The sequence below is a fragment of the Trachypithecus francoisi genome, unplaced genomic scaffold (genome assembly GCF_009764315.1).
Source record: "Trachypithecus francoisi isolate TF-2019V2 unplaced genomic scaffold, Tfra_2.0 Lachesis_group14, whole genome shotgun sequence".
In the NCBI taxonomy this organism is placed as follows: domain Eukaryota; kingdom Metazoa; phylum Chordata; class Mammalia; order Primates; family Cercopithecidae; genus Trachypithecus; species Trachypithecus francoisi.
This window is the reverse complement of record NW_022681459.1, coordinates 32,815,608-32,842,241: the sequence shown is the minus strand read 5'-3', so window position 1 is coordinate 32,842,241 and position 26,634 is coordinate 32,815,608. Positions and strand designations below refer to the sequence as shown.

The following is a 26,634-nucleotide window of genomic DNA, read 5'->3' as shown; positions in this document are numbered from 1 at the left end:
CCCAAAGTCACCAGGCAAGCACCGGGGGCCAGGCTGGGTGCTAGGTCAGAGGACAAGACTGGGCTCCTGGCCTTGCAACACCTTTCCCCACTGCCTGCTCTGCAGTTGATCTTTCATACCCAAATATGAGGCTCTTCTCTGGGTTTGGCTTCCTCTTATCAACTTCAGTGGGTCAGAGTCCTGACTTTGTAACCATCTGTGGTTCTTCAGCCTACCCCTGTGTCTTGTCCCCCATCTCTTAAGAGCTGCAGGCCTTTGGTCTAGGGACAAACCCAGGATGCAGCTCCTGCCTCACTTGCTGGTCCATCAGCACCACACTGCCAGCACCACACTGTCCCACGCTGGGCCTTCTGACCTTTACAGCCTTCCTGTTCTATAAAGATTCCAGGATGGGCACCCACCCACCTCCTAGTAGGGTAGAGCCCATGTGCAGCGAAGGCTCAGCCTGCGTCAGGGACGCTGGGACGGAGTGAGGCGGCAAGCTCAGGTGCTTCCCACACTCTGAAGCTTCCTGTCTGAGCCCGGAAGTGAGGCATGTGGTTGGTGCCTCCTGCAGGCTTTCCTGACTCCTGCCAGACAGGGCCCAGTCAAGAAACGAGACAAGGGAACCAGGCAACTACACAGAAATTTTGTTATTATTTGAGGTCCATCATCTCCTGGGTGCCCACTAAATATTAGTCAGTGTGGTTCCCATGGTTTGTCTCAAGGAACAGAGGAAACCAGGAAGCCTGAGACTGAAATGCCTGCAAAGCAAGGGGAGCCCTGGGCATGAGCAGGGGCCTGAGCTGAGGGAAGGTCCCACACTTAGGAGATGTCTGTCTGTCCTGATGAGGCTGTCGCAGTGGCGGAATCCTCATAAGAGTATACTGTGAGGCACCGTGCCCACCTCCAGCTGCCTTGTGAGATAAGTACCTGAGTTTCCATGACCTCTAAGTCAGGAACGGGAGGCTCAAAGAGGTATCCAGGGTCCCCAAGGTCCACTAAGAGGCATCAGCAGGGAAGCAGTTTAGACAACATGGAAGGGGCTCCTGGTGCATTGGGACAGCTTGACTCACTCCAGGACTCATGGGGGCCACAGTCAGGAGTGTTTCATGGTGTTGGGCAAGAAGAGTGGCTGGGTTGGCCTTGGAGAGAGGGGGTCCACGTGGTCTATTGCCCGCCCCCCACTGCTGCCTGCTGAGTTCTCACACACAGGTGCCCTGCAGAGGACCAGTCTGGTTTAGATCTGAGACTTCAGATGGCCAGTACACGTGCACTGTTTCCACGTCAGTGAGGGTGCCCTCCTGCTCCTCCTCTTCCCTAAATTCCACTGCCTGCCCGGGAGGTGCTGGGCTACGCTGGGTATTAAAACCATCTCAACTGTCATCCCCAAGTGACCCATCAGGGCTCACAGAGGCAGACCCAGGCCTAGCCCCAACTCTGTGCTTGTCCACTCACCCTTGAACTCCCCCTCAAGGTCCATACCCTGTTGGTGGCCAGATCATACCCTTCCCAACCCTGGAGGAAGTCCCCTACCCCAAAAGGACCATGCCATCCCTGCCTGGCTGTACTCCTGCAGCCCCAGGACTCCCACCTCAAGCTCCATCACCTGGCATGAGAGCTGATGTGGACTCAGGGCGTGCTCAGCAAGTGTTTGCTCCGTAAATTAATAATAAGTGCTAATGGTCATATCTGTTATTTAACTGATGCAAAATTTGGGGTCAGAAGCATAGCCCCCAATTACAGCATCATTTCCATGAGAAATGACAGCCCTGTTACCACAGTCCTCTATGATGTGGCTTCCAGGAATCCATTAGAGCTAATTACTCCCTCAGCAGAATGTGACATTCCTAGACCACCACTTATCTCACATTTGGGAACGTGCAGCCAGGTTCACTGCGGAGGTGCTGGCTCCTCTGCGCTGCTGGGGATGAGATCTTGTGTGTTGCTTGTCTCTGCAGAAAGGCCAGCACCCCCATCACCTGACCTGAGGCTGCTCACTCTTCAGTACTTCTGTTATCCCTAAGCTCATTCTAAAGAAACAGCAAGATTGGTTTGAAAAAACAGTCTAGGTGGAGTGCAGGGTTCCAGGGTAATGACAGGTACCTCTGGGTATCCTTCCTCTCTCTGCACAGATGCTTCCAGAGCTGTTCCTCGGAGAACCCAGGTGCTCTGGAGAGCAGGGTTTCTGTGCAGCATCCTCCTGGGCACCCCTGCCCTCAGGCAGCCTCCTTTGGATCCAGCCTGCAGGAGCAGCAAGCCAGAGCGCCTGGTTGTGGGGCTTGGAGCACATATCCTGCCTCTCTGAGCCTCAGTTTCTTCATCTGTAAAACAGGAGTGGGAAGATGTGAGAACAGGCTGGCAGCTCACGTCCAGCTGTGGTTACCAGCATCATTGTCACTGCAGTCATTGGTGATGCTGTTGCTTTGTGCCTGAGACATCACCACCAGCTGCAGTTACCACTTGCATGACCATAGTCAGTGGTGATATAGTCTAGTCAGAAAAGCTCCTTTTTTTTTTTTTTTTTTTTTTTTTTTTTGAGACAGAGTCTTGCTGTGTCGCCCAGGCTGGAGTGCAGTGGGGCGATCTTGGCTCACTGCAACCTCCACCTCCCAGGTTCAAGTGATTCTCCTGCCTTAGCCTGCCAAGGAGCTGGGACTACAGATGCCTGCCACCACACCCAGCTATTTTTTTTTGTATTTTTAGTAGAGATGGGGTTTCACTATGTTGGCCAGGCTGATCTTGAACTCCTGACTTCATGATCCACCCACTTTGGCCTCCAAAAGTGCTGGGATTACAGGCATGAGCCATGGCGCCCAGCCAGAAAAGTTCTTAAATCCAAAGCGTCAGATCTAAGCCAGACTGGTTCCAGATGTTGGATGCTTTGCTCATTGAGTTTATCTTAGAAGCAGGGGTAGCTTTTGCCAGCAGTCATTCCAGGTAGTTACTGCTTCTAGAAGTTAGAATTTATTCATTTTGCAGGGAAGTGGTGAACTGGGGAGTCAGACAAGAGCATCATGCTTCTTAAAATCCCAGACCCCTGACTATAACACATGGAAGTTTCTCAAAAGAGAATTTAGGAGCGGCCAGGCACCATGCTCCATTGTGGTCGCTGCCACTTCCTGGGCCACCACACTCCTGTGCATACTGAGAGCTCTGTCCAGGATGCCAGGGTCCTGCCTGGGCAAAGAGGCAGTGCCAGATGCCCCGCAGCAGCTGGTGGGAGTGCCCGCAGCTGGAGGGTAGGGGAGGAGCCTGGCCCCTGGCTGGTGTTTACTTCCCAGCTCTCAAGAACTGGAGACTTTGGTTATGAAAGTGAAGGCTGCTCCCTCACAGATTTCCTAGTGTCCGATGGTACCACACGGAAAGATCAGAGTTTTGAAGGACTGGGCCATAACCCAGATAGGGCACAAGGCTGCCAACACCTGCATTAAGGGAGCTGTGACGTGATGGGGGCTTCTGTAGAAGATGGCCTTCCTTGTGCAGGTGTGGGGCAGCCTGTGGATGGGCAGTGGGAAGACTGGGGGGTCCTCGGAGCTGGAGGTGCCCAGGGGTTTAGGAGGCTGTGCTTGGCACAGCTGTAGCCCCAAAGCTATATGTTGAGGTCACTGGCACCCAGAGAGAGACCCAAAAGGGGCAAGAGAACATCTTCCAAGCACTTGCCACAGGCAAGGAGGGTGGTACCGGCTATTTCAGTGGGTGATGGGTGAAGACATTTAACCTGAGCCTCCCCAGCAGAAGGAGGTGCCATTGCAGGGACCAGCCTTGGGCTGGAGACCCTGGCAAGGGCTTCCTCTGCCAGGGTTGTGGGCCTAAGGTCTGTTTCTGCCTGCTGTGGGCCTGATTAATGCCAGTAATTTCCTTTCCCCAGAGTCGGATGGCAGAGAGCTTGCGCCTCTTTGACTCTATCTGCAACAACAACTGGTTCATCAACACCTCACTCATCCTTTTCCTGAACAAGAAGGACCTGCTGGCAGAGAAGATCCGCCGCATCCCGCTCACCATCTGCTTCCCCGAGTACAAGGGCCAGAACACGTACGAGGAGGCCGCCGTCTACATCCAGCGGCAGTTTGAAGACCTGAACCGCAACAAGGAGACCAAGGAGATCTACTCCCACTTCACCTGCGCTACCGACACCAGTAACATCCAGTTTGTCTTTGACGCGGTGACAGACGTCATCATACAGAACAATCTCAAGTACATTGGCCTTTGCTGAGGAGCCAGGCCTGGGCCCGTCTGCCTATGGTGAAACCTATGGGGTATCATGCCCCAACGCGTGCTAGAGAGGCCCAACCCAGGGGCAGAAAACAGGGGGCCTAAAGAATGTCCCCCACCCCTTGGCCTCTGCCTCCTTGGCCCCACATTTCTGCAAACATAAATATATATGGATAGATTGCTAGGTAGATAGACACATACACATGCACACATACACATCTGGAGATGGCAAAATCCTCTAAAATGTCGAGGTCTCTTGAAGACTTGAGAAGCTGTCACAAGGTCACTACGAGCCCATCCTGCCCCTTCACTTTGCCTTCCTGAGTTGGCGCCACTCCACTTGGGGGTCTGCATTGGATTGTTGGGGATAGGCAGCAGGGCTGAGGCCAGGTAGGCCAGCTGCGCCCCTGTCACCTGGAGGAGGGCCAGCTCACTGCCCAAGCTCTGGCCTAGGGACCTTGCTGCTGACCAAGAGGGAGGACAAGTGCAGGGTCTGTGCACCTTCCCTGCTGGCCTGCACACAGCTGCTCAGCACCACTTTCATTCTGGACCCGGGACCTTAGGAGCCAGGTGACAGCACTAACCAGACCTCCAGCCACTCACAGCTCTTTTTAAACAGCTTCAAAATATGCAGCAAAAACCAACACAACAAAACGAGTGGCACGATTTATTTCAAACTAGGCCAGCTGGGATTCCAGCTTTTCTTCTACTAGTCTGATGTTTTATAAATCAAAACCTAGTTTTCCTTCTCTGACATTCTTTTTTTTTTTTTTTTTTTTTTTTGGCCAAATCTCGTGGTGTTTCGCAGAAAAAAATTTCAAATGCGGTTGAGTATTCTTTTTTAAATGCAGATTTTCAAAACATATTTTTTTTTCAGGTGGTCTTTTTTGTGTCTGGCTTGCTGAGTGTAAAAGTTGTTATCTGGACGATTCTGTCTCTCTGCTCCAAAGAAATTTTGGAGTGACTGGCAGTCCTGCGCCAGCCTCGCGGGACACGTGTTGTACATAAGCCTCTGCAGTGTCCTCTTGTTAATGGTGCAGTTTTCTGCTTTGTTTTTATTTAAGAAAATAAATGCGACGTATTTAAAGAAGGTTCTTTCACCTGGGAGCAAATGAACAATAGCTAAGTGTCTTGGTATTTAAAGAGTAAATTATTTGTGGCTTTGCAGAGTGAAGGAAGGGGAGAAAGAGGTGGCACCCCTGGTCCCGGCATGCCCCGCGCCTGAGACTGGCTGGGAATGCTCTGACTCCTGTGAAGGCACAGCCAGCTTTGTGGCCTGAGGGAGGCCCTGCTGGGACCCTGATCTGGGCCTTCCTGTCCCAGGGCCTGTGGGCAACCGCGTGGAAAGGACCTTCGCCAAGGGCCGTCGTGTGTAAATACGAACTGCGCCATGGAGAGGAGAGGCACCACCGGAGCCCTTGCCGGGTCTCCCTCCCTCTCTCCGTGCAGTAGCTGTGTGTCTGAGGTCAGTGCGCAGAATCACAGCCAAGGACGTGAGGAGATGTACGGGGGAAAGAGAAGCTGGTGATTGGATGAAAGTCAAAGGTTGTCTACTTTAAGAAAATAAAATACCCTGAATGGAGCCCAGCATTGTCCTGGTGTGCTATGTGTGTGGCTGACCTGTGGCTGGACTTGGTGCCACCTAGGAGGGCAGCCGGGGACACCGCCATTCTGAGGTCCCATATTCCAAACCCCACCCCTGTACCTCCATACATTTAGGTAGAGTCATTTTGCAATAAACATCAAGAATAAACATCACGAGAGGAAAGAAACTGCAAAGAGGGGAAACCTGCCAGGTCCATGCAGTCCTGGTGTGGAGGTTTGTGGGTGATGATGACTCCTGCCCCTCCCGCTGCCCCCAAGACCCCACCCAACACTGACCCAGGCTGTGCCATACCCTGGCCCCCTCCCACCATGTGGACACCTTGGCCAAGGTCAGAGTCTTCCTGCAGAGTGGAAGAGGTGCCCTGAGGGCCTGGAGGGTGCTTGTGCCTGCAGTAGTGTAGGGCAAACCTTGTAGGGTTGTGGGGAGGAGGGGTCCCTGAGTGTATATACAGTGCTTGCTGACTGGCTTGTGTGGTTAGAGGTATCTGGATATAGTGGAAAAGTGCTGATCAGAAGTCAATGGAATGCATTCACCAAGGGTCTGCTGCGAACCAGACACGGAGCCAGGCTCCTTACTAATGATTTTATGTAACACCCCACCTCAGCAGGTTGCCAGAGGTGCCCATTTTACAGACAAGGAAAGGTGCCTGAGGCCAGGGAGCAGTCAAGCCAGGATTCACCAGGCCAGGGAGCTGTCCTGCTCCCCCTGGAGCTGATCTTTCCTGCTGCTGGGGTCCTCGCCTGGATCGACACCTGCACAGGACAGAAACCTACAGGGAGCAGCACAGAACCACTCTGCAGCCTCCTCCTCAAAGCAGGACCTCAAGCAAAGTGGGGGGTCGGCAGGCACACACACACACGCACACACACAAGCACATGCACACGTATGCAGATACACACGCAGCCTTGGCACTGTCACCACCCCATCCCCACTCCTAAGCCCACGCAGGGACTCCCTTCACACCTTCCTACGTCACCAAACAGCCAGAACCCAAAGGGGCTTTTGTTTCTGAAGAAATAATGTGTGACTTAAAATCGTTGAGACTTATTTTGTGCTTTTAATGCCAACTGTGAAAAGAGCAGTAATTTCGCCGTGAGCATCTTTAATCTAAAAATACATGGCTAAAGGGAGAAAGGGATTGAGCCTCCCTTCCTAATGTGTGCAAAGATCAGAGGAGGCCTTCCCTGGAGCGTGGTTTCTCCTGGTTCCCAGAACCTAGTCAGGCGTCTCCAGTTCCCCTGTAGGCTGCAGAGAAACCTCGTTTGCCTGACATGTCCTTCCCCATCCTCTCAGCTCAAAGTCACCTGGGCGGCTTCTTGGAAGTCTCCTCCTTCCCCACATTCCATCTGCCAGGGCTCCAGGGTCGAGTGGGAAGGGGTGTTGGAAACTCCATTGAGCAGCTCAAGGCCGGCACCTCTGATCCACCTCGTTCCTCCAAACAATGCCCCACAGAGAAGGCGCGTGCTGAGCTGGGAGGGTCCAGGAGTCTTAGCCAAGGGGAGGTAAGTACCAGGACGCACCAAGGTAGCTGGTGAGAGGAGGCTAGAGCAGGTGGCAGGGTGCCTGAAGGGGAGGCTCTGGGGACGGCTGGACTGGCCCTGCCCTCTGCAGGTGACTAACCCCGCCTTGTCCTACTTCACGCAGCCCTAGACTCCTTTCCCAGGACCCACCATCATGTGGCTTCCTGTGGGATATTGCCATCCTCACCTATAGCCCATGTGGTCACCTGGTTTGCAATGGGTCAACAACAGTGGTCACGATAATCCCAGCTCTCCTCAGTGACTGCTCACTGCGGGGGCACACTCATGGGAGGCCAAGATGCTTGATTCCATTCTACAGAAGTGGAAGCAGAGACCCTGAGAGGCGATGACTTATCAGCATCACACAATGTGTGACAAGTGACCCCACCAGGCCAGGACCTGAGGGGCTTTACTCTGTCCACATTCCCCAGATCCCCACAGCGGCCACAGGCCCTGGCACCCTACTTCCAACATCAGCCATCCAGAACAAATGGGTCCATCTGGCTCAGGGGACAGTGCCAGGAAGGGCTGCACTGCACCATGAAGACTTGGGGCAACACTGAGGCTAGACCTTGCCATGGACACTCACCACACCCAGATGAGCCCGACGAGACGGGGAGGCCTGGCAGTCCAGGAACCAAGAGGCCAGAGTGTCCCTATCAGTGACCATCATTCTTGCTAAGTCTAGGAATCAGGTACAACTACCCACCAAAGACTGTCAGGCCGAGGATGTGCCTGGGGTCCTGGTGCACCCCGCCCTGAGGGCAGGCAAGACAGAAAAGGGCCTGCTCCTCTAGGGCAGCTGGCCTCCACCCCTCACCCTGTGGCATCAAGGGCAGGAAGAGGAGGGGGCTGCTCTGGGCCCATCAAAGGATGCTGTGTGTCCACGGGTGGCTGCTGAGGAGGGACAGGATGCAGTGGTGGCCCGCCCAAGGCCAGTAGCCTGGGATGAGGCGCACCGCTCACTGCAGCAGGAGCACCTACTTTGCTTCTCCAGCAGCCCACATACTGGGGTTCAGATGAGATTTGGGTGCATTCTGGGTGATATGGCTGTAGACCCCAGATTTCTCCCTAGCCTAGATGCTATGACTCCAGGGATGTCCCCTGCACCCCCAAATGACTTGGATTAAACTGCATCCAGACACCCTCCCACTCCCAAGCCCAATTCTGCTCCTTTCCGAGGTCAAGGAGCCAATTTCCACAGGCAGGACCCAGGTGCATCCTTGCTGCCTCCCTCCTCCTCCCAGGCTGGTGCTCTCCCCTGGGCTGGGAGGGTCATCTGTCTCCACGCCCAGGCTGCACACATGTGGAGTCAGGGTCAAACAGGCCCCATCATGCTGCTGCTAAAACTGGGCTGGGGTCTCAGAGCCTGGCATAAGGAGAGGGTGACTGGAGGCAGGGCCAAAACAGACTCACAGGTGTGTCCAGTCAGAACCGGTGGGATGGTAGAGGGATACTTCCGGGGGCCCTGAGCTGTTCAACTGCACCCCAAATCTGGTTAGAGAAGAATTGTCAGTTTCAGCCACAGAACTCTCTCTCCTTCAAAATGAAACCTGTTTTCTCATGGGGTTAGAGAGGCTACGGAGCAGAAGTGGACCCTGTGCGTCACTCGGGGCCCAGCTGGCAGGGAGCCTGGGCTGGCAGCCTGTGTGTGGCATCTGCCTCTACAATCCTAGTTTCTCCTCTCCTGACATGGCACCACCACGGGGCATGAGAAGCCAGCCTGGAAGGAACTTAGAGAAATGCGGAGCCACCAGTACCTGTGGCTGAGCGTGGCAGCGTGGACCCAGGGCCCCTGCAGGGCCAGGGCCCACCTGGGACGATCCTCAGTCCTGGGGTGCCCCCTCCTGGTTACTCTGGGAAATCGTGCAAGTCAGACCTAGCCAGAGCAAAGACTCTGAAACCATTCTCCCACAGACACCCATGACTCAGGGGAAGAAACTGAGGCACAGTGGCCAGAACAGAGCAGGGGCCCAACACACACCGTCAAATGAATGAATGAATGAGCAAGCAGGTAAGTGAACTGTAGCAAGAAGACAACCAACAAGTGATCCTTTAAGGTATGACATAAAACCTACTAAACAACCAATATTCGTTGAGCGCTACCCACATGCCAGGTGCCTGCCAGGTGCAGAGAGTGCCATGGTGAAAACGGCCTTCCAGTGTGGCCACTGATAGGAAACCATACCAATGGGCACCGGCATCTGCTGGGAGCCAGCTAAGCCCTGCTCAGAGACTGTCCCAGCTGAGCCACACAGATGACACCCACGCTCCCATAGGTGATGCTACTGCCCAAGGCCACTTGCTGGTAAGAATAGACCCACTGAAACAGATGCCCTCGCCATCCCCCAGGCCCCCACCTGGAGGCCCATGAAGGACACCACAAGGGGCACAGTCACACTGGCTAATCCAGAGGCCACAGCATTCAGTGTACCCCAGAACAGATCTCCTGGGCACCTGCTATATTGCCCCCTTCCCTTCCTCCCTCTGCTCGTTGTCCAACTGTCCCCTGCATAGCCAGTGTCCCAGGCTTCCCTTCTGGGCCCTTCACAGATCACGAGCAGCACCCAGCAAACCCTGCGATGAAGGGCCAAGGCTCCCCACCCTGACCCCCAGTGAGGCTTTTGTTTATGAACTTGTCAGTACCACAGCCCCCATTCCTTTTTTTTTTTTTTTTTTTTTTTTTTTTGAGACAAGAGTTTCGCTCTGTTGCCCAGGCTCCAGTGAGGTGGCATGATCTCGACTCACTGCAAGCTCCGCCTCCCGGGTTCACTCCATTCTCCCACGTCAGCCTCCAGAGTAGCTGGGACTATAGGCGCCGGCCACCTCGCCTGGCCTTTTTTTTTTTTTTGTATTTTTAGTAGAGACAGAGTTTCACCATGATAGCCAGGATGGTCTTGATCTCCTGACCTCATGATCCGCCCGCCTCAGCCTCCCAAAGTGCTGGAATTACAGGCGTGAACCACTGCGCCCGGCCCCACAGCCCCCTACTCCTAATGGTGCACCCGGTGTTTGTGGACTACAGAAAAAGCCAAGGGGAGGAGATGGGGAAAAGCAAACTTGTACATTTTAGAAGAAAATATGGCAGAATATCTTCATGAGTCAGGGTAAAGAAAGATTCTCTTACACTGCACTCAAAAAAAAAAAAAAGTCCAGAGGAAAAAAAACTGATGAAATTGACTACATTATTCAAATGAAAAACTGCTAGGGCCGGGCGCGGTGGCTCACGCCTATAATCCCAGCACTTTGGGAGGCCTAGGCAGGTGGATCATGAGGTCAGGAGTTCAAGATCAGCCTGGCCAACATAGAGAAACCCCATCTCTACTAAAAATACAAAAATTAGCTGGGCATGATGGTGCATACCTGTACTCCCAGCTACTTGGGAGGCTGAGGCAGGTGAATCACTTGAACCTGGGAAGTGGAGGTTGTAGTGAGCTGAGACACACCACTGCCCTCCAGCCTGGGTGACAGAGTGAGACTCTGTCTCAGAAAAAGAAAGAAAAGAAAAAGAAAAGAAGAAAAGAAAAGAAAAGAAAGAAGAACTGCTGCAGCAGTGAATCAACAAAGGCACAGTGAGAAGCGAAGAAAACAGCCTGGAAATGATATTTGCAATGTAGGTAACCAACAAAGGGTTGGAATCCAGGATAAATTACACACTCCTTCAAATCAATACGAAATGGAAAAACAACTCGGCAACAGGATGAACACACTCTCTCCAGAGGCACTGGGCAGGAGAGGAATCTGAGGAGGTGTCAGGCAGAGGGAAGATGTTTCCTCTCACCAGGACAGGGACAGTAGAGCCACATCACAGTGAAACACCATAGCACATCCATCAGGCTGAGATATGCCCCGAGCTCTCTGGAGGCAAGAGGCTGGGCTGGAAGCAGTTGCAATATCCAGAAAAGCTGAAGGCAAACACACATTCTCCCTGGTTCAGTGATGTCCTCCCTGGCAGAGGCCCTAGGGGACTCTCCTTCCAGGGTACCAGGAAGCCCTGGGCAGGAACAGCCATGGCACAATCCTTCTGCAGTACAGGAGTACAAACAATCAACAAGCCTGCCAGCCTGGGATGGGCGAGTGTACCGTGATACATTCAAACACCGGAACAATGTGCAGTGATGGAAATGAATGAAATACAGCCAGTGGCGCGACATGGATTCATCTCAAAATTTCTATAAATCTCTAATGTTGTTTAGGTTTTTTAAGGTTTTGGAAGTAGCAGAGGGATACGTACAGCGAGATCCACTTACATAGTTTTAAAACATGCAAAGCAAGATTATATATAGTCCGTATATAATTATATCTGTGATAAAATATGAAGATATGCATTTTGAGGACGTAGGCACCAAATTATTGGGGGCTCAAGGAAAGGCAGAGGGAAGAGTGCTCTGGGTAGGGGGAGGTTCACAGGGTGCTTGGACTGTACCTATGATTTCTTCAAATAAAAATGTCAAGCAAGTATAAAATATGGATGTAGAATGTGAAGATTTGGCAATGCTGGCTGGTGGTATCCATTGTTCCTTATCACCATCTCTGTACTTCTGTGAATGCCTTAAATAGTTCACAATCATTGTAAGAGGACTGGTTGAGAGCAGCAAGTCCCCTCTCTCCACACTCCAAGAATGAGCGGACAAGACCCTTGCTTATTCCTCAGGTTCCTGCATGGTGAGCACAGGGCATTCATTTAGCTCAACCCAGCACTGGTCCCCTGTGGATCACCCTAATAAACCAGGGGCTCTCAACCCTGGGGCACGTATGACTATCATTCAAGGTGCGTTTTCAGAAACATATGTGCAGGGCCCCACCCCCAGAGACTGATCCTGGTGGTCTGGGAGAGGGCCAGGGCCATGGTGGTATTTTTAAAAGACCATAGCCCTAACGTGCTCAACTCCCACCCCGGATCAACTGAAAGAAGATGTGCTTCAGGGGCCAAGCAACAATCCTGGACCCTCATGGGCTCTGCTCTGTTGGGCCTGCCTATCTGCGCCTGATCCCGTAGTCATTTCTCTCTGAGCCTTAATCCAGGGAATGCTCATGCCTGGTTTTGAACGTTTACACTCCATCCTTTGGCAGGACGCTGAGCTATACACCAGGCCAGGGTTTCCACTTCATCCTCACTTCTGGCCTCTGAGGCAGGTACTTTAGACATGGGAAATAACCTGTCCCGGCACACGGAGAGTGAGGGGGAGGGCAGAGGGAGCCCAGGTTCATCTGACTCCTGGGCTATGACATCTGTTTATCCACCTTGAGCTAAGGTATCCCCTTCACAGCCTCCTATCATGGCCCTTGAAATGATTCCCTCGTCTAAAAATACTCATTGCATCATGCGACTGGGCAGATATCAATCTGCCGTAAATCTTAACTCTCTAGCTGTGGTTACTGGGTAGCTGTTAACCCCGGACGCCCCATCTGATCAGCGGGGCTGGTGGGCCAGGAACTGTATGCAACATTGCCTCTGGGGCAGGTCTTTTTTATCCCTTAAATGTGTGCTATGGTATTTCACAAAAGAAAACATTTACAGGATATCCCCTTTTAATCATCAGGGAAATATAAATTAAAACCAAAATGAGATACTACTACACACCCACCAAAATAGCTAAAATAAAAAGACAGAAAAAAATCTACGATTGATGAGGATGTAAAGCACCTGGAACTCTCATATACTGCTAATGGAAGTATAAATTGGTACAAATCTTTTATTTACATTTTTTTAGAGACAGAATCCTGCTACATTGCTCAGGTTGGAATGCAGTGGTTATTCATAGTTGCGGTCCCATTACTGATCGGCACAGGAGTTTTGACCTGCTATGTTTCTGGTCTGGGCTGGTTCACCCCTCCTTAGGCAACTGGTGGTCCCCTATCTCAGGAGGTTGCCATATTGATGCCAAACAGTACAGACACCTGACTGGCATAGGGCACTACAGCCTAGAACTCCTAGGCTCAAGCAATACACCTGCTTCAGCCTCTTGGGTAGCTGGGACATGGCATGTGCCAGATGCAAATATTTTAGAAAACCATTGGGTAGTACCTTCTAAAAGCTGAACACAAACTTACCCAGGCCAGCCATTCTCTTCTTAGGTATGTTTTGAAATAAATGCGTATACATATCCATCAAAAGACATTTATAGCCACTCTATTCTTGGTAGCCATAAGCTAGAAACAATTCAGAAGTCCATCAGCAATGGAATGGGTAAGTAAACTGTTGTATACTCACATAGTGTAAATACCATCCTCAGCATTAACCAGCAAAAATCAGTAATACATACCACATGTAAATCTCAGAAATAAAATGTTAAGCAAAAGTAGCTACAAGCAAGATATTACAAGCTGTATGTTTCCATTTATATAAAGTTCTAAAAGGGGCATCATCTATAGTCTTATAACTGTTTATCATTGGTAAGGGTAATACCCAGTATGAGCACGTGGGAAGTTTCTGGAGAGGTGGTAAATATTCTACATGTCTTGATTGGGGTGGCAGTTACACGACACGTTCATTCACAACAATTTAACCAAATGTTTGTTTAATATATGTGCTTGTCTTTTCTTTCTTTTTCTTTTTTTTTTTTTTTTTGTCTTGAGACAGAGTCTTGCACTGTCCCCTGGGCTAGAGTGCAATGGCATGACCTTGGCTCACTGCAACCTCTGCCTCCCAGGTTCAAGCAATTCTTCTGCCTCAGCCTCTTAAGTAGCTGGGACTACAGGTGCACACCACCACACCTGGCTAATTTTTGTGCTTTTAGTAGAGACAAGGTTTTACCATATTGGCCAGGCTGGTGTCGAACTCCTGACCACATGATCTGCCTGCCTCGGCCCCCCAAAGTGCTGGGATTATAGGCGTGAGCCATCACACCCAGCGGATATGTACTTTTCTAATATGTATGTTGTAATATAATAAAAAGTTGATGATCTACACCCTGGTACATATGTGACCTGGAGAGGAGACCGATGGACAACTTGAGTGCCCAGCAGATCTGTGTGCAGGACGCAAGCCTACCTCTAGGCACCTGGACCAGCTGCATGTATGCCTTGTACAGGTTCCCCCGGCAGACTGGGCTGAGGTCATTCAGCAGGAAGGACAGGGCAAGGACGATGTCGTGTTCTAGAAAGGCGTATCTGGGGAAGGGAGGGTGGATAGTGACATAAGTGAGACCATGCCCTGAGAGGCTCAAATAAGAAGGATCAGGGTCCCTGCTGGAATCTGATCCATGCTATCTGGGGTAGACCACATTCCTCTGGCTTTGTGGGAGCAGACAAAGGCTACAGGTGCATGACCCATCTCACCTGAACCTCCAGGGGAGCAAACTCAGCAGGCCCAGCCCACCTTGGCCCCTTGTTCTTCTGGTCTCCCTTGCCGCCACATCTATGTACACCAGTTATGCTTGTCATTATCATTATACAAGTTCAGTAAATATTAGGCAAGTCAATTAGATGCGAAGAGGGTTTTCTTTTTCAAGTTTTCTTTTTTTATTTTTATTTTTTTTTTGAGACGGAGTCTTGCTCTGTCGCCCAGGCTGGAGTGCAGTGGCGTGATCTCCACTCACTGCAAGCTCCGCCTCCCGGGTTCACACCATTCTCCTGCCTCAGCCTCCCATGTAGCTGGGACTACAGGCGCCCGCCACCGCACCCGGCTAGTTTTTTTTGTATTTTTAGTAGAGACGGAGTTTCACCTTGTTAGCCAGGATAGTCTCGATCTCCTGACCTCATGATCCACCCTTCTCGGCCTCCCAAAGTGCTGGGATTACAGGCGTGAGCAACTGCGCCCAGCCTCAAATTTTCTTATGAGAAAAAGTTGAATGCTTTGAAAGGACTCAAAATTGAGCCTCAAAAAAAAAAAAAAAGAGATGATTGGCCAGGCACAGTGGCTCACACTTGTAATCCCAGCACCTTGGGAGGCCGAGGTAGATAGATCACTTGAGGTCAGGAGTTCGAGACCAGCCTGACCAACATGGCAAAACCCCATCTCTACTAAAAATACAAAAATCAGCCAGACATGGTGGCACATGCCTGTAATCCCAGCTACTCAGAAGGCTGGGGCACAAGAATCACTTGAGCCCAGGAAGTAGAGGTTGCAGTGAGCTGCGATTGCACCACTGCACTCCAGCCTGGGTGATAGAATGAGACTGTCTCAAAAAAGACAAAAAAAAGAGATGATTGTAAAAGATTCTAGATGGCTCACACCTAATCCCAGTGCTTTGGGAGACTAAGGTAGGAGAATCACTTGGACTAGGAGTTTAAGACCAGCCTGGGCAACATGGTGAGACCTCATCCCTACCTAAAATGTTAAAAGTTCAGCCAGACTTGGTGGTGTGTGCCTGTGTTCCCAGCTACTCAGTCGGCTAAGGTAGGAGGATCATTTGAGCCTAGGAGTTTGAGGCTGCAGTGAACTAGGATTGTGCCACTAAAATCCAGCATGGATGACAGAGCTAGATCTTATCTCTTAAAAAATAAAAAGATTCTAGAAGGGTTTTGCATGCAGACTTCATTAATTTCATTAATGTCTTTGAGTTCTTTCTCTACTTTAAAGAAACCAAAGCTGCAAATCAGATGATGTTATGAGTATGGTTTAAGAAAAAAAAAAGGCCGGGCGCAGTGGCTCAAGCCTGTAATCCCAGCACTTTGGGAGGCCGAGACGGGCGGATCACAAGGTCGGGAGATCGAGACCATCCTGGCTGACTCGGTGAAACCCCGTCTCTACTAAAAAATACAAAAAAACTAGCCGGGCGAGGTGGCGGGCGCCTGTAGTCCCAGCTACTCGGGAGGCTGAGGCAGGAGAATGGCGTGAACCCGGGAAGTGGAGCTTGCAGTGAGCTGAGATCCGGCCACTGCACTCCAGCCCCGGCAACAGAGTGAGACTCCATCTCAAAAAAAAAGAAAAAAGAAAAAAGAAAAAAAAGAAAAAAAATATATATACACGATAGGAAACACCAACCAGTGGTCTCATATTCAACAAAAAGCCTGGGTCCCACATGGGGATTGGTGAATGCCTAATGCCTTATCATATGTGTTTTGGGTTAAAATGAACGATTTAAAGGAAACCATTTCTTCGGTTCCTTGCTTTGTAATCATTTCTTTTGATTAACCAACTCAACTGACTGTTGGGCCTGAATGCATCTGAAAGAGGCCTTCTGAGGTGACATCTGTCAGGGCTGGGTCCAGGAATGAATGAGAATGCATGTGCAAGCCCCTCAGCCAAGTGTCCATAGGAAGTGCCCAACCAGCTGTGCCACTGCAGCACAGGTCACAATTCCACTTATCATGTGTTTTGAATCGTTCTGGAAAAAGAAAGTCACCGTGGGACACACAAGTTGCAGGGGTCTTCCTGTGGGGGCCTCCTTGGTCAGTGCCTAGTCACCCACTCCATGTCTCTCGTGCTTTGAAAGTCAGTTGTGTGGCAGGGCGCGGTGGCTCACGCCTGTAATCCCAGCACTTTGGGAGGCTGAGGCAGGCGGATCACGAGGTCAGTAGATCGAGACCATCGTGGCTAACACGGTGAAACTCCGTCTCCACTAAAAAATACAAAAAATTAGCTTGGCGTGGTCGCTGGCGCCTGTAGTCCCAGCTGCTCCAGAGGCTGAAGCAGGAGAATAGCGTAAACCCGGGAGGCGGAGCTTACAGTGAGTCAAGATGGCGGCACCGCACTCCAGCCTGGGCGACAGAGCGAGACTCAGTCTTAAAAAAAAAAAAAAAATCACCACTGACCTCAAGGGAAATTTAAAAGTTGGCCACATTTCTGAGAACGCTGAAGGAGTGCATGTGCCAGGCCCTTATCAGGTCCTTGGTCAGGGATGGTCACTTCACCACGTCTTCCTGCCTTGCTAATGTGGGCACAGCCAGGACCCCTGGCTTAGGCACTCCAGGTTCTGCTAAACAAATCCTTACTACCATTCGTTATAAGTAGGTTGTTGTAAAAGTAATCGTGGTTTTTGCCATTACTTTTAATTGCAAAAGCGCAATTACTTTTGCACTAACCTAATAATTGCTCAGGCTTCAAGGACCTGTCCTCTCAGCATCCGTTCGCCCTCACTGGGGGTTACTATCTAATGTCCATATCAGGTCCAGAAAAGTGGGGAGGAAAAAAACAGCAGGAAAAGTGACTTGATCCTGTGTGCCCCTAACCTTTTAAAGTACCTTGCCTGGGTCATCTAAGATCTGCAGAGTGAGGCTGGGATCAGGAGTGTTGCCCAGATTACAGAGCAGGAAAGAGGGGGCCCCCAAAAGGCTGGGGCTTGTGCCCTGACTTCGCCAGTCTGTCTGCAGTGCCAGCCTGCCCTTTTTGGTACAAAGCATGTGAATTAAGGTGCTAGCCATGGTACCATCTCCACATACACACACATACGGTTCACACAAGGCCAGGGCTACACACAGGATCAGCCACCAAGGCAATGAGAGCTTGGGGACTGGCAGGGCTGAGTGACTTTGGGTTTTGTGAGATGCCCTGGCACTCCTGAAATGATTTGAAGCCTCTCTGAATGGCTCCGTGTTTACACCAAACAACCCCCAAGGCAGTCAGCACCTTGCCTTTCTTGTCTTTTCTTCTTTCTGGGCCTGTGCACACTGGGCAGTGGCCGCTTTATCCAAAAGACCTGGGCCAGGGCTTGGGGGGTGTTTGTGATGTGGGGTTCTGTATTTTTGGGGGGTGGAGATGGGGCTGGTGGGGAGAAGTTCCAGTGAAAACCAGAAAACCTCCTAAACAAGGCCGGGCGCGGTGGCTCAAGCCTGTAATCCCAGCACTTTGGGAGGCCGAGTCGGGTGGATCACGAGGTCAGGAGATCGAAACCATCCTGGCTAACACGGTGAAACCCCGTCTCTACTACAAAATACAAAAAACTAGCCGGGCGAGGTGGTGGGCGCCTGTAGTCCCAGCTGCTCGGGAGGCTGAGGCAGGAGAATGGCGTGAACCCGGGAGGCGGAGCTTGCAATGAGCCAAGATCCGGCCACAGCACTCCAGCCTGGGCGACAGAGCGAGACTCCGTCTCAAAAAAAAAAAAAAAAAGAAAACCTCCTAAACAAATTCTAAAAGAGCTGTTAACACTGGGGTTTTGTTTCTAATACAAAGTAAAACTATTGATCACTGGTGAAGAGGGTGAGCCGAGCTGATGTGGGAAAGCCCCTCCAACCACGTCCACCCTGTTGCCCCAACACCTAACTAAAATACTCTATGAAATCTTTTTTAAGTGTAAAATGTGAAGCTGTGCTGGTCAGGCGCGGTGGCTCACGCCTGTAATCCCAGCACTTTGGGAGGTCGAGACGGGTGGATCATGAGGTCAGGAGATCGAGACCATCCTGGCTAACACGATGAAACCCCGTCTCTACTAAAAATACAAAAAATTAGCCGGGCGTGGTGGCGGGTGCCTGTAGTCCCAGCTACTCGGGAGGCTGAGGCGGGAGAATGGCGTGAACCCGGGAGGCTGAGCTTGCAGTGAGCCGAGATCATGTCACTGCACTCCAGCCTGGGTGACAGAGCAAGACCCCACCTCAAAAAAAAAAAAGAAAAACTGAAGCTGTGCTTACACAGGAAAAGGACACTTGCAGGTGCCAGAAACCAAGAACCCAGTCATCATGAACAGGAAGTGAGGCCACCAGCCCAGACCAGATACGCACTTTGACGCTGTTATTTTACCAACTTCACAGGGACAGGAGCCAAAGCCACAGGCCCTGTGGGGATCTGGGTTGGGGAACTGGGCTCTCTGTAAAAAGCTAAGAAATGGCAAAATTGTTGCAGAGGTAAGATCTGAACTTTCTTCCCACCTTGAAAGTGGGAAACTCAGCTGGGTGCAGTGGCTCACGCCTGTAATCCCAGCATTTTGGGAGGCCGAAGCAGGCAGATCACTTGAGGCCACGAGTTCGAAACCAGGCTGGCCAACATGGTGAAACCTGTCTCTGCTAAAAATACAAAAATTAGCTGAGCGTGATGACACATACCTGTAGTCCCAGCTACTTAAGAGGCTGAGGCACAAGAATTGCTTGAACCCGGAGAGGCAGAGGCTGCAGTGAGCTGAGATGGTGCCACTGTACTCCAGCCTGGGCGACAGAGTGAAAGACTGTCTCAAAAAAGAAAGAAAAGAAAAAGAAAGAGAGAGAGAGAGAGAGAGAGAGGAGAGCTCAGAGCTCGGAACTAACATAAAATAAATAAAAATTAGTCTGGAACAGAGGGTCCCATAACATCCACACAGAGGCAACCCAAACCACCCCACAGAGTCCTGCTCTGGCTAAATAGAAGCCCCTCTAAAAACTGGTGCTGCAGACAAAACTCCAGAGCACTTCCACCCAGGGGAGAAGTGCGGCTGGCAAGCGTCACACTGGTTTCCAGAACAGCATCCCACCTGCCCACGCTATGGCTCGCTGTGATGTAGAGCACCTCAGTGGTCTTTATCCGCACCATGTTGTTGCTATCCTTCAGCAAAACTTTCAGGTTCTCCATACAGCCTACAAAAAACAAACAAACAAACAAACCCTTGAATGTTTGCCAGTCTCAGAAACCAACTAACCCAGAAGTCAATAAGTGGGCCAGTTGGGACAGGAATGTACCAGAGGTTCTGCTGCTTTGGGGCACTGGGGAATCATGTTGGTTATGCAGCATTTTGGAGTCACTGAAGAGGCTCATGTCTCATCCAACTCTCCTTGTGATTCTCCCTGCACACTTCCTACCAGTGCCTTCTCACAAAGTCTGCCATGAGATTAAGAAAATGGGCTTTGTCATTTCTTTGACCCCAGGAGAGATATGGGGTCAAATTACAACACTGTGTCAAACTAGTCACATGACCTTGAGTGGGTTACACCTAGCGATGCCAGATTTAGCCAATAAAAATCCAGCTTTGTCTGGGCATGGTGGCTCATGCCTGTAATCCCAGCACTTTGGGAGGCTGAGGCAAGCAGATCACCTGAGGTCAGGAGCTCAAGTCCAGCCTGGCCAACATGGTGAAACCCCATCTCTACAAAAATACAAAAATTAGCCAGGCATGATGGCAGGTGCCTGTAGTCCCAGCTACTCAGGAGGCTGAGGCAGGAGAATCACTTGAACCCAAGAGGCGGAGCTTTCAGTGAGCCATGACAGTGCCATTGCACTCCAGCCGGGGCAACAGAGGGAGATTCCATCTCAAAAAATAATAATAAATAAATAAATACAAATTCAGCTTTATTTATTTATTGGGCAAACCTAGACTTACAATCCTTCTCTGAACCATGCTTTTCTTATCTCTGGGTTGAGAATGGACTCTCCTTTGTAGGTGGCCTTTCTGAGGATTAAGATAAGCCAGGCTGGGTGTGGTGGCTCACACCTATAATCCCAAAACTTTGGAGGCTGACCTGGGAGAATCAATTGAGGCCAAGAGTTCAAGAACAGCCTGGGCAACATAGCAAGATCTTGTTTATTAAAAAAAATTTAAAAATTAGTCAGGCATGGTGGTACATGCTTGTAGTCCTAGTTACTCAGGAAGCTGAAGCAGGAGGATCTCTTGAGCCCAAGATTTCAAGGTTACAATGAGCTATGATTCTGCCACTGCACTCCAGCCTGGGAGATGGCAAGACTCTGCCTCAATAAACAAATATTTTTTAAAAAGAACCTGGGCACTGCGCCTATAGTGGAACTGGCCTGGAGTCAGGTTCAAACAATAGCAACCCTTATTACTGAAGTTCTACCCAGTGTCCGAAGCCATGCTAGGACCCCAGTCATGGTAACCTGTACTGTGTCACGCTCACCTATGCTCAAGGCCTTGTAGATACACTCGGGGTCATGCATGAGGTCACACAGGGCCATGAGGGCTTTCTGCCTCGTCTGGAGGTCCTCTGACTGCAGCTCCTCCTTCAGCTTGGGCAGGGCCCGATGGCCATAGGCAGTGGTAATCTGGGTAGCATTGATGTTAACAGGAAACTCCATGGAGTTCTGGGAATGGGCCATCTTTCCCCAACTACCGAGGCCTTTCCAAATGAAGTTCTGCAGAAACCACTCACTAAAAGAAACCAAAAAGCTGTCATTATTTCTACTATGATTTAAAAGCTACTTCTCATTTGATCCTCCAAACTGTGAGGGCAGGCAAATGGGTATTTTTACTTTCATTTTACAGATGAGCAAACTGAGGCTGACAGCAATGAAGAGATTTGCTCAAAGTCCCAGTGAAGGTAAGTAGCAGCCCAAACTGCAAACTCTAGAGCCCCCCCGCCACACAATAGTGCTTCACAGAAGAAACCACTGATACTTTCATCTGGATCTTCATTCAAAGGCATTAAAGGACAAAACAAACCAAACAAGCAAACTCCAAAATGGTCACTCTGTTTAGTGCTTATCTTGTGCCAGCAATAAGTAGTACCCAACTCAACTACCCCATAAGGAGGGGGCTTGTTTTATCCATATTTTACAAACGAGGAAACCTCAGTTTACCTAGTGGTAAGACTAGGAGCAAATGTTGAAATCTGGGTCTAGCTCATTCACTGCCAGGAACCCATATTCAGATGCTTCTGACACATTCATGAAAAGGAATTAACATTAAAAGGTGATTTATGGGCCGGGCCTGGTGGCTCAAGCCTGTAATCCCAGCACTTTGGGAGGCCGAGGCGAGGGGATCATGAGGTCAGGAGATCGAGACCATCCTGGCAAACATGGTGAAACCCCGTCTCTACTAAAAATACAAAAAAACTAGCCGGGCGTGGCAGTGGGTGCCTGTAGTCCCAGCTGCTCGGGAGGCTGAGGCAGGAGAATGGCCTGAGTCCAGGAGGCGGAGGTTGCAGTGAGCCAAGATCGCACTACTGTACTCCAGCCTGGGCGACAGAGCGAGACTCCGTCTCAAAAAAAATAAATAAAAATAGCCGGGCACGGTGGCTCAAGCCTGTAATCCCAGCACTTTGGGAGGCCGAGACGGGTGGATCACGAGGTCAGGAGATCGAGACCATCCTGGTCTACACGGTGAAACCCCGCCTCTACTAAAAAATACAAAAAAACTAGCCGGGCGAGATGGCGGGCGCCTGTAGTCCCAGCTACTCGGGAGGCTGAGGCAGGAGAATGGCGTGAACCTGGGAGGCGGAGCTTGCAGTGAGCCGAGATCGCGCCACTGCACTCCAGCCTGGGCGACAGAGCGAGACTCCGTCTCAAAAAAAAAAATAAATAAATAAATAAATAAATAAAAATAAAAATAAAATAAAATAAAAAAGATGATTTATGGCCAGGCGCGGGGGCTCACACCTGTAATCCCAACACTTTAGGAGGCCCAAGGTGGGTGGATCACAAGGTCTAGAGATCGAGACCATCCTGGTCAACATGCTGAAACCCCGTCTCTACTAAAACTACAAAAATTAGCTGGGTGTGATGGCACGTGCCTGTAGTCCCAGCTACTCAAGAGGCTGAGGCAGGAGAATCGCTTGAACTCGGGAGGGGGAGGTTCCAGTGAGCCAAGATCGCAACACTGCACTCCAGCCTGGCAACAAAGCAAGACTCCGTCTCAAAAAAGAAAAAAAAAAAGGTGATTTACTTTTATTACAGACACACACACACACACACACTTTCAGCAACTATGGGCAGTGTAGGTTAGTAGTTAAGAACTGGCTCCAGATTCAGGCCATGGGTGACCCTTGGCAAGTTTCTTCCTCTATCTGTGTCTTTCTGCAGCTTCAAAGGAGAGATAACAGTACCTCCTTCCCTGCCTCCCAGAATTGTCATATTAACGAATACATGTAAGCTTGTCATACCAGGGCTTCAGATATGTTGGCTGTGGTTATTACTATGGTTGTTATCATGGTTAGTAGAATGGACAGGCCCCAGGCCTGTAGGAATCTACTCCAGTAAAAGGTAAGCCAGATGCTCACGCGGAACACCAGATGATAACAGTAGAAGTGGGGGCCGGGCTGGGAGGGAGGTGGCCATGTTTGAGTTGAGCTCCCCTCGCAGGAACGGTGGGCGCTGGAGAAGGGGCGTGGGCTGGGAGAGTCCGGCCGGAGACGAAAGTGCGTGATTTTGAGTGTGGGGACAGGGCCCTGTGTGAATGGGACTGGGTGGGTCACTGGGCTCCCCGTTCCCGGGCCCCTAGCCCACCGCCGTCGCCTCACCTGCCTCCGCAGCCCTTTCTGCTTCCAGTAGCGCGTGCCAGTGGCCAACCTATTCAGTTGCCAGGCGACATCGTTGCCAGGCGACTCCGGTAGCGTCCCCACTGCCTCTGTCTACATACTCAGCGCCCACTGCGCAGGCGCAAACAGCCCAAGGCTGCGGCCGGCTGCAAAGCCGGATCATTTACAGGGTTGCTGTGGGGACCAAAGGCAGCTCAGCTTTGTTCAAAGTACAGAAGGGAAGGGAAGTGACTTATTTACGCCCTTCTCTGTACTGGGTACTTTGCACGCCTCTGATCCTCAGAGTAAATTCATAAGATGGCAACATCTAGTTTAGGGACAAGAACCTCAGAGCAGTTCAGTTGTTTCTCCAATTTTTTTTTTTGACGGAGTTTCGCTCTTTCGCCCAGGCTGGAGTGCAGTGGCGAGATCTTGACTGCAACCTCCGCTCTACTCCTCGCCACGCACTCCCCCAACCCGGGTGCAAGTGATTCTCCTGCCTAAGCCTCCCAAGTAGCTGGAATTATAGGTGCCCGCCACCACACCCGGCTAATTTTTGTATTTTTGGTAGAGACAGGGTTTCGCCATTTTGGCCAGGCTGGTCTCGAACTCCTGACCTCAGGTGATCCACCCGCCTCGGCCTCCCAAAATGCTAGGATTACAGGCGTGAGCCACTGCACTCAGCCAGTTTCCCCCAAATTACACAGGCCTGCTCTCAGTACCGCCTAGCCCTGCCCATGCCCCTTGCTCTGCAGGCTGACCTCCTGGTAATGACAAAGGTTAGCTCCTGCAGTGGACCCAACACACTGCTGGCCGGTGTGGCTGTTCTCAAAAGCAAGCCAGACCCAGCCACCACCTGCATAAAACCCTCCATGGCTCCCCACTGGTCTCAGGGCTGAATCCAAACTCCTAGCCTAGTGCTGAAGTCCCTGGGTGATGGCCTCCTCCAGCCATGCTAGACTCTCTCTTAATCCCTCAAATGCCACCTCGCTCCTGAAGCCTGAGTGCCCTGTAACACTAATTATTACCTCTTTGTCCTTCAGGATGCAACTTGGTGAACACTTCTTCCATGAAAACTTCCTTCTTCCTGAAGGAGTGAAGTATGCGCCATCCCAAAATATGCTGGATTGGTATATTGACCATTTTGAGTTGACAACATTGGAAAAATAGTAGCCTCAGAAAGGGCTAGCTGGGCCAGGCGCAGTGGCTCATACCTGTAATCCCAGCACTTTGGGAGGCTGAAGGGGGAGAATTACCTGAACCAAAGAGTTTGAGATTACAGTGAGATATGATCACACTACTGCACCCCAGCCTGGGTGACAGAGTGAGACCTCAACTCTAAAATAAATCAATAAATAAATATAATTTTTTTAAAAAGATACAAGAAAAGGCAAACAGATATGCTTCTTTCTGCATTCAGCAAGCCATAAAGATTCCTCTAGGAGGGGTACCCTCGCTGTACCAGGGCAAGAAAATAGCCCTTATCAGTTGAGACTAAAAATTGGGGACTGCAATGGACCTGAATAAATATACTTAACCCTGTCTTCCACTAGGTTTATGCCCCTCATATTATCTCCTAGTGAATCCCCTAGAATTTACTGCCCCTAGCCAGATCCCCTTTGTCCTGCCATTTCTTCTCAAATTTGTCATCCTTTGTCTAAAAAGTATAAAAGCATCTTGCTTTGGCCACTTCTCCAGACCTCACTCTGGTAAAGATCCCCATGCACATGTAAAACTAATAACATTTGTGTGCTTTTCTCTTGCTAACCTGCCTGGTGTCAACTTGGTTTCTAGATCTAAGCAAAGAGCCCACTTAAGAGCTAAAGGAGGGCGGGGGCCAGGTGCCGTGGCTTACACCTGCAATCCCAACACCTTGGGAAGCCAAGGCGGGTGGATCACATGAGGCCAGGAGTTCGAAACCAGCCTGGCACACATGCAAAACCCTGTCTCTACTAAAAAAATTAGCCAAGCATGGTTGGTGCACACCTGTGGTCCCAGCTACTCGGGAGGCTGAGGCAGGAGAATCGCTTGAGCCGGGAGGCGGAGATTGCAGTGAGCCAAGATCACGCCACTGCACTCTAGCCTGGGTGACAGAGTGAGACTCCATCTCCAAAAAAAAAAAAAAAAAAAACGAGCTAAAGGAGGGATTCAAGGTGATCTAGCTCCTGTCAAATCCCCAAATCCAAATTAGTAAGTGATCCCACAGCTTAACCTTCCCTTCTCATAAATCCCATTGACACACTCCCCCTAATTCTCTATTTACTTCTCTGCTTCCCGCAGCAGACTCCAATTTCCCTGAGGGTGGACACCATGTCCGTTCTGTTTCCTTGTCTCCCCAGTGCTAGGCATATACCAGGAAGATTTCAGTACGTTAATGAATGATTAATGGACTTGAATCAAGCTTTACAATATAAAAGCACTTTCACCATCTCATGTGATCCGTTGAAACAGATAGTTGCGTTTATTTTATAGTTGAGTAAACTGAGGTGCAGAAGGTGGAAAAACTCACCTAAGTTTACCTCCTTAAGCCTCAGCCTTAGCAGTGAAACTCACTAGAAGACATTAAACAGAGCCAGGTGTGGTGGCCCTCGCCTGTAGTCCCAAGGACTGGGGAGGCTGAGGTGGGAGGATTCCTTGAGCCTCAGAGTTTGAGTCCAGCGTGGGCAACATAGCAAGACTCCATCTCTTTTTTTTTTTTTTTTTTTTTGAGACGGAGTCTCGCTCTGTCGCCCGGGCTGGAGTGCAGTGGCCGGATCTCAGCTCACTGCACGCTCCGCCTTCCGGGTTCACGCCATTCTCCTGCCTCAGCCTCCCGAGTAGCTGGGACTACAGACGCCCGCCACCTCGCCCGGCTAGCTTTTTTTGTATTTTTTTTAGTAGAGACGGGGTTTCACCATGTTAGCCAGGATGGTCTCGATCTCCTGACCTCGTGATCCGCCCGTCTCGGCCTCCCAAAGTGCTGGGATTACAGGCTTGAGCCACCGCGCCCGGCCAAGACTCCATCTCTTAAAAAAAAAAAAAAAAAAAAGACATCGAACATCAGCCTCCAGCACACTTAGCTTTGAATTGAAGATGACTGAGTTAAATCTGTTTACCAAGGATTCCATATTGTGATGCAGAAAAGTTAAGGAGCTGGAGTAAGTATGTTCTCAAACTGAACTCCGGACTTAGAAGTTGGTTCCACGGTTTTATAAGGACCACGAGAGGCCATCTAGCCCAAAACAGCTAACTTTCCAAAACGAAACTAGTTCAGAGGAAATCACTGACTCAGGTCAGCTTTTT

At 50.5% G+C, this 26,634-nt stretch overlaps 2 protein-coding genes across 3 annotated transcripts in view; one reads left to right on the top strand and one right to left on the bottom strand.

The window, feature by feature from the left end:
* GNAZ (G protein subunit alpha z) overlaps nucleotides 1–5,781 on the top strand; it is a 54,186-nt gene extending 48,405 nt beyond the window's left edge. For both annotated transcript variants that reach the window (XM_033232738.1, XM_033232739.1), the window contains one exon: nucleotides 3,851–5,781. In XM_033232738.1, the coding sequence (XP_033088629.1) occupies nucleotides 3,851–4,195 (345 nt within the window). In that variant the 3' untranslated portion in view covers nucleotides 4,196–5,781. The remainder of the gene's footprint in view (nucleotides 1–3,850) is intronic.
* RSPH14 (radial spoke head 14 homolog) overlaps nucleotides 1–23,500 on the bottom strand; it is an 82,940-nt gene extending 59,440 nt beyond the window's left edge. The window contains exons 1-4 of the mRNA XM_033232740.1: nucleotides 23,356–23,500; nucleotides 21,019–21,269; nucleotides 19,644–19,746; nucleotides 14,315–14,433 (exon numbers count right to left, since the gene is read on the bottom strand). Coding sequence (XP_033088631.1) covers nucleotides 14,315–14,433; nucleotides 19,644–19,746; nucleotides 21,019–21,217 — 421 coding nt within the window. The 5' untranslated portion in view covers nucleotides 21,218–21,269; nucleotides 23,356–23,500. The remainder of the gene's footprint in view (nucleotides 1–14,314; nucleotides 14,434–19,643; nucleotides 19,747–21,018; nucleotides 21,270–23,355) is intronic.
* Between the last annotated feature and the right edge of the window lie 3,134 nt (nucleotides 23,501–26,634).